Source organism: Polypterus senegalus, chromosome 6 (genome assembly GCF_016835505.1).
Source record: "Polypterus senegalus isolate Bchr_013 chromosome 6, ASM1683550v1, whole genome shotgun sequence".
NCBI lineage: Eukaryota > Metazoa > Chordata > Cladistia > Polypteriformes > Polypteridae > Polypterus > Polypterus senegalus.
Genome location: NC_053159.1, coordinates 122,692,735 through 122,709,403, shown reverse-complemented (window position 1 = coordinate 122,709,403; position 16,669 = coordinate 122,692,735). Strand labels below are relative to the sequence as shown.

The following is a 16,669-nucleotide window of genomic DNA, read 5'->3' as shown; positions in this document are numbered from 1 at the left end:
TTTGCTAGTTCTTAAATAAAAGCTAATAAATGCTACTTACATTAGCGTCTGTCCTTTATTAAGGTTTATCATGCTTATTTGATTTTTTTCCTGTTAAACAACATATTCAGATTCTTTAATTGCCTTTTTTAAGTAGCCACCAATTTACAACAGTCTACAAATAACAAGAAGACCCATCAGCCAATTAACTGACTGTGCACCATTCATCATTAAGGATTTGTTTAAATAAAATACTTACTTACTAAGGGAAAAAAAACACATTAAGTACTAAGAAATGCTGATGTTCTGTGGTCCACCCAAAATTTTGATGAACATCTCAGAATAGGAAAATCCAGACATAGAATTACATTGGCAACAAAGATTGGCTTTTAATTAAGAAGCTATTTCCAATGAAAACCTACAACCATTGTGGCCCTCCAATTATAGTGGTGTGGATTATCTTCTAGAGCATGGGTGGGCAATGTCGGTCCTGGAGAGCCGCAGTGATTGCTGGTTTTTGTTCCAAACCAGTTTCTTAATGAGAAGTCAATTATTGCCGATGAAGCACTTATTGTCCAAGTGACATTTTGATTCTTCCTTTTAGTGCTCTCGCTTGTTAAGGTTCCCCACCCTTGTTTATTTCAATCTTAATCAGATGAATTCACTGTGTTTAATGGCTTCTTATTAACAATAAGATGCAAATGGCAAAGCAGCCAGCAGTTCTCCATCTAGTTTGTTTCCATTTACATCTGTGTGTGTTCACCATGCACTGTTTGATTTAATAAAACACTTAATAGAAAATGTGACAGACTGGAAATTATCCCTTTAGACTTCAATTCATTTGGATTATATCCTATGATATAAGACCTTAAATGAAATAAGGTCTGAGATTGACAAGGATTGGTTTCTACTTAAGGAATTGGGTTGGAATGAAAACCTGTAGCCACTGTGGCTCTCCAGAACTGACATTGCCCACCCTTGTTCTAGAGCATTTGCATTCATTTTTTTCCCAAAAATAGAGAGTAATTACAATTGCAGAAGTGAAAATAAACTTAATCCATATTTATTTTTATGTGAAATGCTGTATATTCTGCCTGGATATATATTTTCTTTCAACTATAGAAAAAAAAAATCTATCTAATGGGAGGACTGCTAATTTGGACTTAAAAACTTTTCAAGGATATATTTAGGCCTGGGTAAAAATATCGATTTTCTGATTGATCACTATTTTTCGTTTAAATGATTTGGTATCGATTCTTAAAATCTCAAGATCAAGTTTGTGAATCTCTATCCTGCCCAATTACTGTATGTAGTTTTTTGCTTATCTTCATGTTTGCCATCTGATTCAGTAGATGTTCCTAATGCTCCTGTTAAAGCTTTCCATGGATGGTTGTGACTATGATGTCTCCAGTGATACGTAGATGTCCATATATGAACATAATAAGACACAGCTGAGGGCATACCTAATGAAAAAATTCACAATTTGAAGCAGGAGGAAGCAATGTAGAGAGTTTCATGTAAATGAGTAGGTGAGGTAGGGGTGTACTTGGGTGTAAGAATGTATTAGGGGATGGGATTCAGAGTTGTTACATGATTCACTGTTTTATATGCAATAAAATTGTTCTGAACCTGGATCCATATTTGGAGAGGTTATGGATAGGGGAGTGAAATCCATGGTGCCAAATTCTATAACTATTTATTTCTTTTTGTTATCAACATATTAATAATATTTAGACATGTCTGGGAACATCACAGAGGTAAAACTACTCTGTCATTATTTGTACATGAGATATACTGTATCAGAAAGCAAACTTTTGAAAAAATTACAATAAGCACATAGTTTAGCAGCAGTTTCTAAGTAAAGGAATGCTTAAATTTGACAAAAACACAGATTTTATCACACTTGAGAAGTTATTTGTAAGTTTTTAGTGAAAATTTGACTGTCCTGCCCTTATTTTGTGAATAATAAGGCTTTATTTTGGGGTACCCCCCATCAGGTTCAGATTGCTGAACAATGTCCTCAGTGTACAAGTTTTATTTTAGTTAATTAAATTTTTGACACTTATGTTAATGTGCGAGAGAATAACTAGTTAGGAAACTACTCTTTACTGTTAACACATGAATAGCAAAGTAGTGACATAGTTTAATGTAGCCTGGGCACTTTGAAAACAGATAAAATTATAAAGTCATCATTTTTGATACTTTACTACAGTAATTTAGGAAAATTTTGCTAGATGAATCAGGCTTCTCCTTTGGATCTGATTCCTCCTTAGGTTATAAGGGTGTTGGGGTATCAATTTCATGCAACTTCCATCTTTAATTTTAACGCACTAATGAAAGATTGTGTTTCTTTTCACAGGCCAGCATGTGATGCTATTTGAGTCTAGCAAGTCACCTCTGAAGCACCTAGATGTACTTCTGCAACAAGTTTTCTTACCACTTCTGTGTGCAGGTCTCCCTGTATGGCGACCCTTAGTTGTTAATGCTGATAGATTGCTTGATGCCACTCATAAATTTGTGGGCCAACTGGAAATGATAAGAGGCCATGTTAAGGTGAAAATTTTCTTACATTTTTATCGAAGCTTAATATTAAATTCTATCAAGTTGATACTTGTAGATTATGCCATGCTAATAATATAATGTAGTACAAATGATGTGGAAGTTATTTAGTAATTCTATTTTTGTGATCATAATTGGTAGTTCTGTAAAAATGGTAGATGAAAATGTGTCCTTGTCCATGTAATGGAACACTTAGGATCACTTAGCACAATTGTCAGTATATGTGTGTCCATCTGGTTGCTATGGTTAATAAGAACAATTAAAAATTGGCAAAACATGTAGAAGAAGGGTCAAAAAATCTAAATAAAATACCAAGTAAGGGTCTAAAAACAAGAAAGTTGGTCTTATTGGCCTGTTCTGTTGTATGACATTAAATGCTTGCAACAGCAGTGTAGTAACAACTTTCTTGCACCCCCTTGGGCCACGTGAATGAGTTTATACATAGCTGTAATGCCAATATCTAATTACTTTACGTAGTGAGTAACGGAAGAGGGAAAACAACGATAAATCTATGTGTATGGCAGGAAATCAAATCCCTGACACAACAAGTCTAAACAAGGCCAATGCGGTAGTGACCACTACCACATTTTCCCAGCAAAACACTTTAACTGTGAGAGTGGTCAGTTTGATGAGGGACAACAAGAGCAAGCAGTGAAAATGAGCAGCTCTATCTGAAGAGGAGAATGATGCAACGGATTGGGTGCATATTATTAAGCCAGACTAAATGGACAACCCATATATCAGTTAAAAAACATAAGGTCTTCACTTATTACTTAGAATTAAACCTGTCTTAGAAAGGTAGAACAGCAAGTAATAAATTACAATACAGTGGTACAATTTCTACACATAAATATTATGAAAATGAGATAAAAATGTCAAGTTTATTCAGTAATAATATAACAGAAAATAAAATCAAGTGTAGACATACAAGTTTTAAATCAGGAGTAGCAAAACTAACGATTATCAAACTACTTTTGGTAAATGACCAACCTAGAAATCTGTGAAAAAACTGTGTTTATTTTATTTGTTTAACTGAATTCATTTATCTGATTTTTCATCAGGCTGTTGTCTTTGTTTTGTTGTCTTAATTATTCAATATCAGTTTATGAACATGTGTTTGTGGTTATTTAAATTTATAAGGCTGTGGTGATTTATGGTAAACCTGCTATGCACTCTCTTTGCACAGTAAGTGTTTGGTTCTTATCTCAGCTCTTTACCAAGGTTCCTAATATTATGGCTGTGTTTTCCTTTTTGATGTTTTCCATTATTCTAGGGTGATTATTTCACTACAGCAGCCAGCCTGTAATTATCTGTATAGGTTGGGTAGACTTTATTATTATCTCAGAGGGAAATTTGTTTGCAGCAGGAAAGTACAAAACAGAAGACATTGTTACAGCGACCCAATAGATAAACAAAGGCACATCATTTGACAGCCATAAACACACACTCAAGATCAATACAAAAAAGAATAATTACTTTTAACAATACACAGAATAATAATGCAGGTTATAGCTTATGTAGAGCTTTCATGCCAGAAATAAATGAATGAATGAATAATTCCTCTTTTTACCTTTCTTCAAGATAATAAATTCTTAAAGTTTATGAAAACTAATATTTATATTTAATCTTTTTGGTATGCTTTAGTGCTTTTAAAGTAAGTTCTGTGTCAGAAGAAATGAACAGAGGAAGTATAAATTTGTGTCTGTCTGTAGAGATGTGCACTTTAGGCCCTCATGCACAAACACACACACACACACACACACTGATTTAGCCATTATGGATAAATTCACAGTCATCAATTATCCTAGTGTTCTGTGTTTTTGGGATTTAGGGAAAAAATATCTGGAGAAAACCCATTTAGACTTTTGAAGAAGGTGCAGAATTCACACGTACAGTTGCTTATCCAGGATTTAAAGCCAAGTTGCTGATCATAAGTACAAGTAATAATGATGATAAGAGCTGAATAGTTTATCATGACATAGAATATTTTTTATTTTAAACTTGTGCTTTATTATTGCTGAAGGAAAAATGAAAGAATATATCAACACAATATCAAAATGAAGCCTACAATAAATGCAACTTGTTAGAACATCTTCCCAAAATTCCTGGAATTCCACTTTGTCACAGGTTTCCTGTATCTGTCAGTTTGGACACTCTAAGCTTCTTTCTCTATTGATCTACAGGGTCACATTGTGCTTCCTATTCCACCTGTCAAAGTGCTGCAGAGGACAACTCCTAATGCAAACCAGACCACGGTCATTCATGTGCTGGAATCAGCAGTCATTGGGTGGATCAAGCAAGTCAAGGTGATTTTAGAGATGCTCAAGCTCTTTTAACCTGCTTTTTCTATCACTGGGTTTTCAAGGACATGTTAACGTTGTCTGTAGAATCAGGCACAAGGCAGGGACAAGAATAGGGGGAAAATGTGCATATAGACAGATTTAACCCAGGTCTTTAGTTTATCCCTGGAAAACAAGAACAAAAATACTATCTAGCTAGTTGGTATTACTTGTTACATTCTGGGCTGAGGCATAAATTATCCATAGCACCAGCAACATGTTGGCGATTATGGAGAGAAATGTCCTACACAGCATTATGAGTTTGTGAGTATGAGTGTAGGTGTATGGAGGAAGACCCTGCGATGGTCCAGGTCTATTTCCTGTCCTGAAACAAGTGCTGCCATGATACTTTTCAGCATCCTAAGCAGAATTAGGAGAGTGATACAGTATGTATCACTACAATTAATAAATTGAATTGTATTTTTCTAGGGTTTTTCCATTTTCATGAAAAACTGTCTGCGCTCACTGGAAATGGTAGAGGTCTTCTAGAATACATGATTGGAGATGAAGGAGGTTTATGTAGGATACTGCAGCAGACAGTCACCTGTTGATCACTTTTATTACTTATTTTTGTATTTTAATGTAATTATGTTTTATTTTGATATTCCTTAATGCTGTAGTTTTTGCTATCCCAAATATCATTTTCCTTTAGTGTTTAAGCACAGCTAACAGAGAGATGGAGAGATTTCTGCAGATGTCTACTCTTTATTCTGCACAAGGGTTTTAACTTTTTTTTTTTATGAATGTCACATTGCCAGTTTTAATCCAAAACACTCCACTTCAATTTACTGGTGTCTATTTTCTTGAGGAGAAATCATTCTAGTAATTAAGAAGAAGGCTCAGGAGACCAGCTATAGTGAAACATGGAACATGTTTATGCATTTTAGAAATCTACTTTGTCTACAGAGAAAGGAAAGTCCGCAGGTTTTCTGAGGCACTATTCTAAGAAATACGAACAAGTCATGTATATTGATGTAAATATACTTTGTACCCAGGTGGTTCTGAACTATGATGCCCTGGCAGAGCTTGAGAAGCATGGCACAGCAGCTGGAATTTATCAGGAAGAGGCAGTGTGGGAGAAACACATCCAGGACCTGCACTCGTTAAATGCCCAGTTAGATTCAGAAGTGGCTAGGGAAATTCTTTCCAGTCTGGAGCTGGCTGACAGCATGTATGGACGCTCTTTTAAGAATGTGAGGAAGGATATTGAAAAGGTTAGTGACAAGAATGGTTAGCAGTATTATATTCATGGAAGTACTTTGAAGATTATAATCAAAATGGGTACAGCAGATCTGAATTGTTTTTTTTTTACATTAAACATGAAATGATAACTTTGGTATGGCGTTATGACACAATAAAAATTCATATATTAAGTGTAGCTTCAAGGGGTAAAACCTAGTGACATGCGGTGAGGTTCATGGCTGGTGAGGCACTGACTCCTTCAGAGTCAGATGTAAAAATATATGAACCCAAAAGAGTAGCTTATTCACCATTCAACTGGCACATTGACTACTGGTTATGTTTCATATCTCATCAGCATTCTTTACACACACATAGGTAAGGTACATTTGGCTAAGAAAGAACGTTACATTTATAAAGGCAGGAGAGAGCACATTTGCTCTGCTTCCTCCATGTATGTGTTCAAAATATGCCATTGTAATTCCACAATTCATACTCATTCAGCACAAATGAAAGTATTAAGTAGTGTACCAAAAATGGATTTCAATTTTGACCTTAATTGAAATATTTAGTTATTTTTAAAAGCTTTTAATTCTGATGCTTTAATCAATTTTAATACAGACTGTTCAACAAAAGAATAACAAGAAAATTAAAAGAATACTTAGTTTTTAAACATTGGATTGTTTTTTCTTAGTCTGATCCCATTTTTTATAAAATTTAAAATCGTTTATTGTCTTTCCTTTATTTGTAAATGAAGTCCATGCACCTATCCTTCTCCACAAAAATCTCCATCAATTTCTTGTAAAAGTCCTCCTTATTTTCCTTTAGTTTTAAAAATCTTAATCTTCCATTCCAGTCAGTTGGAACAAAAAATTTCAACAAACAGAGTGCTGCAGTGCACTTGAATTTCTGATATCGCTAACTTATTGGCGCCCAGAGCCTCTATGTAGAAGAACAGCAGCAACAAGCACCTGTTGGGCTCACATGCGCCCTCTTGTGCCTTTTCAATGCGGTTTTATGTCTGATCATCAAGGAAGGTTATGTCACACAAATTCATTAAAGATATTAGCCAGAATGTGGAAAGTCAAGGTGTATAATAAACGTGTCTGCAAACATTATATTAGCGACATACAGAGGGACAGCAACAAGCTTGCATCAACCCCGTGTGTGAGGGAGAGCGCAGTCCAAGGCTCGGCTCGGCTTGTTGCTGCCGCACCTCTCGTTTTCCCCCTGTATTTGAACAGGAAATGTGCCAATTCAGCGATTATGACTATAAAAATGATCAATGTTATTGGAATCATGCAGAAAACAAGCTTATAGCACAGACTGGCGGACAAATTTATTTTATGTTATCATTATTAGTTTTTTTACTTTTCATGATGACACTCACCTGCCTCCCCTGATCGCACGTCCCTGGTAAAACCTTTGGAAGATTTTTTTTTAAGTTTATGCAAATCTCTGATTTGCAAATAGTGACAAATGACAGAGCTGAGATTGAAGATGGTAAATGTTGTATAGCGGGGGTTAGACTCATTTCTGGGGATGATGTCTGCATTCCTAAATGTGATTCAGTTGCACCCATTTGTACTGATGGATTTCCAAAGGGACAGTCAGATCTCATGGCAGAACAAACACTCAAGTTGTAAATATTATATGAATTACTTAATAGGAATTTGGACATTTTTACTGGAAAATTGCTAAGAGGGACTGCACACAATTCTTTCAATGCTCCTTAATTATAATTGTTATTTACTATAATTAAGTTAGTTGTTGATTTAATGTGCTCAAAAGGTCAATATTTAGATGATAAAGTAACTATTTAAATTTACCAGGTGTTTATAGGGAACATACAATGAAGGAAATTACCAGATGAAGAGGACCCTGGAGTAACTAGCTAACTTCAGTAAAGTAAAGCAGCTGCTGTTAAGACGTATAGTTTGTAACATGATGTGCAGTGGAAGTAGAAGACCTTTACAGGCATCGATTAGCTGTCTTGATACTAACAGTATAAAGTGAAAGGAACAGCATGTCTCAATTTAGTTTCCGTTGTTCTTTAACAGGCTCTTTTCCAGGCAGAAGAGAACCTGCAGTATCTCAGCACTTTGCTCCGCTGGTGTGAACCTCTAAAACTTGCTGACAGTGTGTCTGAGATTCTCAAGTATTTTCCTCCACTGCTGCACACTTTGTTCCTGATTTGGATGCACTCAAGGTAGACGTGTAAAGATTTAATTTCACAGAGACTGTGACTGATATCTTCAAGTGATTCATAGTTTCTGGCTACATAGAAAGTGAAAAGTAGGGATAGCAAGTCAAAGTCTTACTGGGGGAAGTAAAACTCCATGAATATGTAAAAGGAGGGGCTGTCACTCTTCAGGAGGCATGATAAAGACAGCTAAGATTCACCATAGGACTGCATGTGATTTAATTTCCTTTTTTTACATTGTTTAGTTACATTCTTTATGATTAGTTAGTAACTGAGGCAAAAAATTAGACAAGAGATTTATAATAATAATAGTAATACATTTTATTTATATAGATCCAGTATTTTCACTGGCTAGCACCATTTTGAACACCATTGAGTGTGAAAGTGATAATTGTCTGTAATGTAGCTTGCTGTCATCTGGTATTGATAGCCTAACAATGGATTTCACTGGAACACACACAATGTTTGATTTTGCTGTTTTCCCTTCATTGACCTCTATTTGGACATGCCATTGCTCCACCCAGTAAAAACTAAAAACATATCAGTCATATGTGGGGTGGAGAGGTGGCTCTGAGGCTAGGAATTTGCACTGGTAATCAGAAGGTTTCCGGTTTGAATCCTGTAAACGCCAATAGTGACTAAAATTCATTGGGCCCTTGAGCAAGACCCTTAACCTGCAATTGCAATTGCTCCATCCTGGGTTTGATGTTAGTCTGCTTCCAGCCCTGCATGTAGGCCCTACAACCTGCAGGGAAAAACCTGGGGGTTGGTGTCAGAATTGGCATTCCAGCCACCATAAAAAACCTCACACTATTCCATTCCATCTGAACTAATGTGGCACTGAGGTGTCACCCGTACCATGGCTGCACTCGTGTCCTAATCTAGGATCCTGAGTTGGTTTGTCATGTGGTGGGTGTGGCAATGCGCGGCATCAGTGTGTGCTCCTAACCTCTCTCTCTTGTTTTTATTTGTAAATGTTAACAGACCATTTAGGAGAATATGATCTCAGTCACATGACTGATACATTATAAAAAATATCTGTCTCTATGTTGCTATTTTTATTAGGATAGAGATGTGAAGATGGCATCTTAAACTTAACTCCAGCAGCCTAAGCAAGAGATGTACTTCATTTTCTTTTTTTTACTTTACCCGTAACTAGAAAACTCAAATTTCTATATTGAATCCCTACTTTCTGGCGCTAAGTCAAGTTGCTAACATAATGTTTCCCTCAGTATGACAGTATAACAGCCGTTAACACCCAGGTCTATAGGATGCAAACTGTTCCTTCCTGATTCTGTCACTAATTTCTCTTTTTTCTCCAGTCCTTGACTAGACGTAGTTTCGACTCTCAGCAGGGTGGGAGCTCAACTAGCAGAGACATCCTGTAGCATGAAGCATTAAAGCCAAATGAACTGGAACACTGAGGATCGTTCTGATTAACTAAATAGATTACAAATACAAGCTTTCGAGGCAGATAAGGCCCCTTCATCAGGCAAGGTGTAGCAAAGAAACTGAAAAATACTCTAGCTTATATTGGGACAGCAAAGTGATTTTTTTCTTTCAACTTAACAACCTTTTTGTTCAAATGTTAGCAAAATGAATACACCCAAGATGAATTAACCCTGAAAGAAGAGAACAATGAACTAATAAAATGTCAAGATAAGATAACCATCACTAAAGAAAGGTTTTTTTGAAGTGCATTGTCTGTAAGATAGGCCACTGATGTAGTCAGCTGGTCAATCAGTCTGTTAGTCCACATATCTGGTCATAAACCTCTTGTCTCTATTCAGACCATTTTGTAGAGTGTTGAATGTAAACATAAGTTTATATTCCCATTCTTTCCGCTCCTGTTGGGTCTTGAAATTACCCATAGCACAGTGACCCTCAGATCCTTTATGCTCTGGCCATTACTGTTAAAGTGTGCTGCCACCGGAAGATCAATACTGTTCTGATTAATATGAAATCTATGTGAGTTCATTCGCTGGCGCAGTGTCTGACTAGTTTCCCCTACATACAGTCCAGTGTTGGGGCACCTTATGCACATGATTAGGTAGACCACATTAGCAGATTTGCATGTGAACGGACCCTTTATTTTATGCTCTAGTGATGGTTATCTTATCTTTACATTTTATTAGTTCATTGTTCTCTTCTTTCTGGATTAATTCATCTCAGGTGTATTTATTTTGTTAACATTTGAACAAAAAGGTTGTTAAGATGAAAGAAAAAAATCACTTTGCTGTCCAAATATAAACTAGAGTATTTTTCAGTTTCTTTCTTACACTCTGCCTGATGAAGGGGCCTTAGCTGTCACGAAAGCTTGCATTTGTAATCTATTTAGTTAGCCAATAAAAGGGGTTATTTCACCCTACTTTCTCCTCTATCAATCTATGGCTAACACGGTACAACACTCTACTGCTATCATTCTGTTTATGTAATGATGGAAAAGCTGACTAAATTACTCATTCATTTTGGCAAAAAACAATCATGCTAATAATTTACCTGAACAACAAACAAACTTTATTTTATAGTCTCTTCCTGTAGTTCTTTTTAAATTCTTACCAAATATGCGTCCATAATACATTTATTCACATACAGTGGGTATGGAAAGTATTCAGACCCCCTTCAATTTTTCACACTTTGTTATATTGCATCCATTTGCTAAAATCATTTAAATTAATTTTTTCCCTCATTAATGTACACACAGCACCCCATATTGACAGACAAAAAAAAATAATTTTTGAAATTGTTGCAGATTTATTAAAAAAGAAAACCTGAAATATCACATGGTCCTAAGTATTCAGACCCTTTGCTCAGTATTTAGTAGAGGCACCCTTTTGAGCTAATACAAAAAGTTCTATCTTGGAGTTTGCTAAAAGACACCTGAAGGACTCTGAGATGGTGAGAAATAAGATTCTCTGGTCTGATGAGACCAAAAGAGAACTTTTTGGCCTTAATTCTAAGCGGTATGTGTGGAGATAACCAGGCACTGCTCATCACTTGTCCAATACAGTCCCCACAGTGAAGCATGGCAGTGGCAGCATCATGCTGTGGGGGTGTTTTTCAGCTGTAGGGACAGGACGACTGGTTGCAATCGAGGGAAAGATCAATGCGGCCAAGTACAGGGATATCCTGGACAAAAACCTTCTCCAGAGTGCTAAGGACCTCAGACTGGGCCGAAGGTTTACCTTCCAACAAGACAATGACCCTAAGCACACAGCTAAAATAACAAAGGAGTGGCTTCACAACAACTCTGTGACTGTTCTTGAATGGCCCAGCCAGAGCCCTGACTTAAACCCAATTGAGCATCTCTGGAGAGACCTAAAAATGGCTGTCCACCAACGTTTACCATCCAACCTGACAGAACTGGAGAGGATCTGCAAGGAGGAATGGCAGAGGATCTCCAAATCCAGGTGTGAAAAGCTTGTTGCATTTTTCCCAAGAAGACTCATGGCTGTATTAGTTCAAAAGGGTGTTTCTACTAAATACTGAGCAAAGGGTCTGAATACTTAGGACCATGTGATATTTCAGTTTTTCTTTTTTAATAAATCTGCAACAATTTCAAAAATTATTTTTTTTGTCTGTCAATATGCGGTGCTGTGTGTACATTAATGAGGAAAAAATTAATTTAAATGATTTTAGCAAGTGGCTGCAATATAACAAAGAGTGAAAAATTGAAGGGGGTCTGAATACTTTCCATACCCACTGTACTGTATATTTTTACAGTTTCAGGACAATAAAGGAGCAGGTTAAGTGTTCTGCTGAGGGTCATAAGGTTGAGGTAGTGATTGAAACAGCAATGCTCTGGTTGTGTTAAGCCAGTAGGCAACAATACCTGCTTATGTAGGTGTCAATAAAATCAGTTCTCTTTAATTTGGAGTGGGCTAATCTTAAATGTCTCTCAGTTGGCCATGGTTATGAGATAATTTGATTGTGATGGACAAAAACTAATCAGATACTTGTGATTACCTTTTAGCTACTATCACCAGCCAAAAGTTTTCATCCATCTTGTAAAACTGCTGTCCACAGAAGTCATAAGCATTGCTGCTGGGATTGTTGGGGGTGATCTACTTAGGGAGCCTTCACAGGTAAGATCAGAGAGTTGAGTTCATATGGTTAATGTACATGAAAAAATATGGGCTGAAAAACACATATTGAGCCATAATGAAGAATATTGTGACACTATGGCACAATGGGTAACCATATTGACCTGATTTTAATTATTGGCTCTGCAGTTTAATTATTGACTTTAGGAATTTTCCATTGTCTCTGGATCCCAATAGAATTTTCTTTCCTCCAACATCTCAAAGATATGCTCAATACATTTATTCCCAGTGTGAGGGGTGTGTTTATGTGCATTGCTGGCATACTATCCATGATTGGTTCTTGTCTTATCTCTGATGTTGCTGGGATGAACTGAGGCCCACAAAAAAGTGGGTTCAGAAAAAAAAATGGCTGGTGTTTTGTGTGTACGTTTTGGTGTTTTCATGGATTTTCTGGGTAAGTTTTGGTTTTCTTCAACTGTACAAGTGATCAAGTGATTTTGTGTGAAATGTGGCTGCCCATTTTAAAAGCAATGTACATACAGTAGGGTAAACCATTGAAATATTCAGTATTTTGGACTTTCTTCAATATGCACATTAATTGTGTAAGTAAAATTGTGGTTCCTTATTATTTTTTCATTTTTAAGTGGTGGTGAAATGTTTAAAAGAATTATTGAGCCAATATCTAAATGTGAAAATCTGTGCCTTTCATAATGTGCAATATTCTTGTTCCTTAATATGCCTTATTATTTAAATCTTTTCTTATATGGAGTAATATGGAGCTGTCCATATAAAAATAAAGTGAAGATGTAATGTATCAGATTAAAATACAAGAAATAAAATTAAAAACTTATTTTATATTGAAAACCCCAGCAAAATGTGTCTTTTGTTTCCCTTAGTCATACAAGCAATTGAAAAGTGCTCTGAAAGTGTGTGCGACATTCAGAGGAACCTACCTTGATGTTAAGGCCAAGGCAGACGAGATGAACACCAAGAAAATAGAAGAGCACATTCATCACATGTAGGCAATACCATTTTTCTGTTTCTTTTTGAGACAAAGTACTGTCTTTTCAGAAACTGCGGACGCAGTGCTCAACATTTGTTTAAACAATTCAATAAAACAAAGAGAAAATCTTAAAATGTATGTGTCAGCCACATGTAAGTCGTGCCTTTGACTGTGGCTGTGTCAGCTGATAATCCGTCCGTCCATCCATCTTCCAAACCCACTTATCCAGGGCAAGGTTGGGAGGTAGCTGGAGCCTATGTTTCCTTAAACTGTCTTTGCTCTTCTTTAAATGGCTCGTTTTTTTTCCTCTAGTGCAAATTCTGTACACTTTAATAATACCATATTGTTCGGCAGATTCTTTAGGGGAATAAACTTTACATTTTGAAACAGTACTTCATCATTTGTGGCCCTTCATTTATCACAACTAGCTTTTATTACAATAGCTTTGGTTTGCTTTCACTATGCGTCTCATTCATGTTGGCAACTCGGCAATAGTCTAGTGTGAGATCATGTACTCATAAACGGCTGGAGCAGCAGTTGAACACTTTTGGTCGGATTAGAAGAGCCATATGAGATCTGCAAATACTAAAGCTGCACCTGTCTGTTGTGAGGCAGACTTTAGTTCAGGATTGTGCCTAACAGACCCATATCACCTGTATGCCATGATACCAGTTATTCTGTTCTGGACCACTGGCCCTCACTGAAAAGTTTTTTATGTTGGACAGAAAGCTTCATTTTCCTGTGACTATGAAAATAATGCTCTAAAAATAGATACATAATTAGAAGGATGCCTGCCTTAAGCTTGTCACACCCCTGTCTTCATGCACTGCATGTGTAGCAGAAAGTCTTCCCCAGTAAAGAAGCAAAAGAAACAGACTGTGTCGATTAAGTAAGCTCTGCATAAAAAGTATACAGTATATTAATTGTTATATTATGCATGTAATATGCAATTTGAACTACATTACATTTAATAAAGACAATCAAAAAGTATAAGGTTATGGATAATTGCTGTGGTTAATGCCTAGGGATCAGTGTTTTATTCCCAGCTTAGTCATTATGTTTGTAGAGTCTACTAATTCACCTCATTTTTTTCTAATGGTACTCCAGATTATCTCCAAGATATTCATCTGATGTTAACCAGAAACTCTAAATTGGCTGCATTTCACTGACTGTGGTGGGTAAGCAAATATATGACAGACACAGGACATAAGTTCAGCAACAAATGTTTTTTTATTTTTTGTGTGGGAAACGCTTTCACTCCTTTCCCACCTGCTCACCACAGTACAGCAAAGCACCAATGCACAATAAAGCACAATATTATGGCACTTTCTCTTCGCTGTCTTTCTCTCTCAGTCTTCGGCATTCCATTCGTCCTGGCAAGTATCGTCCCTCTTCCCCGACTCTGGCTCCCCAAATGGAGTGTGGCAGCTCCTTTTATAAAGCACCTGGGAGTACTACCAGCAGCACTTCTGGGTGTGGTGTAAGTGCTGCAATAATGGGCTTTGTAGTTCCTCCAGTACCCCCTGGAGGCACTTAGAGGACCTAACAGGCTATACCAAACTCCAACTCCCATAAAGCCTGTAGGAGCCCAGGGGGCTGCGCTCTAGCCTTCCAGGAGCGATAATACCTTGAGCACACTCTCTCCCCAGTCCTTCCATTACAGAGGTATCCCAGCCGGGTAAGGGCCATGGCTGTCCGCCACATTTCATATACCTCATTGCTGGGGCAGGTTTCAGGCTCTCATGACCTTGTAGTGGGAAGTTGTGGCTCTGTAAAATGAATGGAGACAAGGCATGACAGCAGGTTAACTGAATCTCTCGCTGTCACTATGATAGCTCTTGAGATCTTAGCCCTGTCATTATGATAGTGCTAGAGGAGGCTTCTGAAGCTATAGTCTCCTTCTGCTATTATTTGTGACAAGGTTTGACACATGCATTTGGAAGAAAAATCATTATTATCTCATAATTTTTTATTATGAGGACTGTCCAGTGTTTAATCATAGTAGTGCCATGAGGGTGACTGGATCTCTGTGATAATGAATTGGATTAAGGTTCAAAATGAATGAAATGAGGACGGGATTTAACTTCTCTGACCGTTGTTAAGTTTAGCGTGATATAAGTTTGTAATTTTGTCTTTAATAAATGAACTCCCTAAAACAGATAATGCCCACCATATATCCTTTAGAAAAAGTACTAACTCTTGGTAAAAGTACACAAGTGGCCATCCTTCACTAAGCATTGTTATCATTCTGCTGCCTTATGCTGCTTTAAGAAATTTCATATGATATGGTTATATTCCTCTGAAATATGTATGCAATTTGGAAAAATAAAAATCAAGCTTTCATGATGCAATATTAATGTTTAGAAAATGGGCACCCTTTTTTTTTTTTTTTTTATAAATATCCATCCATTTATTATCCAACCAGCTATATCCTAACTACAGGGTCACGGGGGTCTGCTGGAGCCAATCTTAGCCAACAGAGGGTGCAATTCAGGAAACAAACCCCGGGCAGGGCACCAGCCCACCACAGTTTTTTATAAATATTTTAAGAGAAATGTGAAAAAATAGCCTTCAAGCCATACAAAGAGAAGTCTCTGTCTATCTGTCTTAGTGCCGCCTTGACATTATTCTGAAGTGGATTTACACCCTTACCATCAATGAAGAAATGATTGGTACAAATCCTAAAATGACGTTAACAATGCCATTTGCTTGTTTGTTTTTTACACAAGTTTTCAAGCTGTGCTGTTTAGGATTCTGATCTATGTACAGTGGTGAGCACTGCTAGCATCATTTGGGATTTTAAAAGATTATGTCTAATATTAAATAAATCATTTGTAGTCCCAATATGTTTTACTTAGTGGTGTAAATTGTGAATTGTTCTTTCATAAACAGGTCTTCAATTCCCACAGATGCATTGTGGAGTGCTAAACTCTATGGTCCTCTATCAGCAAAGTACAGCCTTCGGGGATGGCAGTTTCCAGGTCAAGAAAAAGATGGCAAAAATGACAAATGGGTGAATAGCCCATGGCCTTCTCACGGTGCAGATTGCTTCAATAGAATTAACTTTTTCATGGAAAGGTATGCCTTCCATTTTCACCTTAGCAACTCCCAGCTGCAGTAACAATAGCTGGTTTAAAAATGTTCTACTTGTATGTAATGAAGTGTGTGTGCCTGTGAGCTACAATGGACAGCATCCCAGCTAAAGGGTTTCTGCTCCCTATAACAGAACAATGGGTAGATGCTTAAATAAAGCAGAGGAGATGTCTTCCTGTAAGCCCTGTGCCATCTATTCCTAATAAGCATTGCGTTTATCCACAGTTAGGATTGACAATTTATGAGATTAATGAAAAATGTATGTTACTAT

At 36.8% G+C, this 16,669-nt stretch overlaps 1 protein-coding gene across 1 annotated transcript in view; it reads left to right on the top strand.

The window, feature by feature from the left end:
• The window catches only part of LOC120530660 (dynein beta chain, flagellar outer arm-like), a 71,087-nt gene that overhangs the window by 15,819 nt on the left and 38,599 nt on the right, over positions 1–16,669 (top strand). Inside the window, exons 3-9 of the mRNA XM_039755084.1 lie at positions 2,339–2,532; positions 4,722–4,844; positions 5,873–6,091; positions 8,117–8,265; positions 12,233–12,344; positions 13,199–13,320; positions 16,198–16,383. Coding sequence (XP_039611018.1) covers positions 2,339–2,532; positions 4,722–4,844; positions 5,873–6,091; positions 8,117–8,265; positions 12,233–12,344; positions 13,199–13,320; positions 16,198–16,383 — 1,105 coding nt within the window. The remainder of the gene's footprint in view (positions 1–2,338; positions 2,533–4,721; positions 4,845–5,872; positions 6,092–8,116; positions 8,266–12,232; positions 12,345–13,198; positions 13,321–16,197; positions 16,384–16,669) is intronic.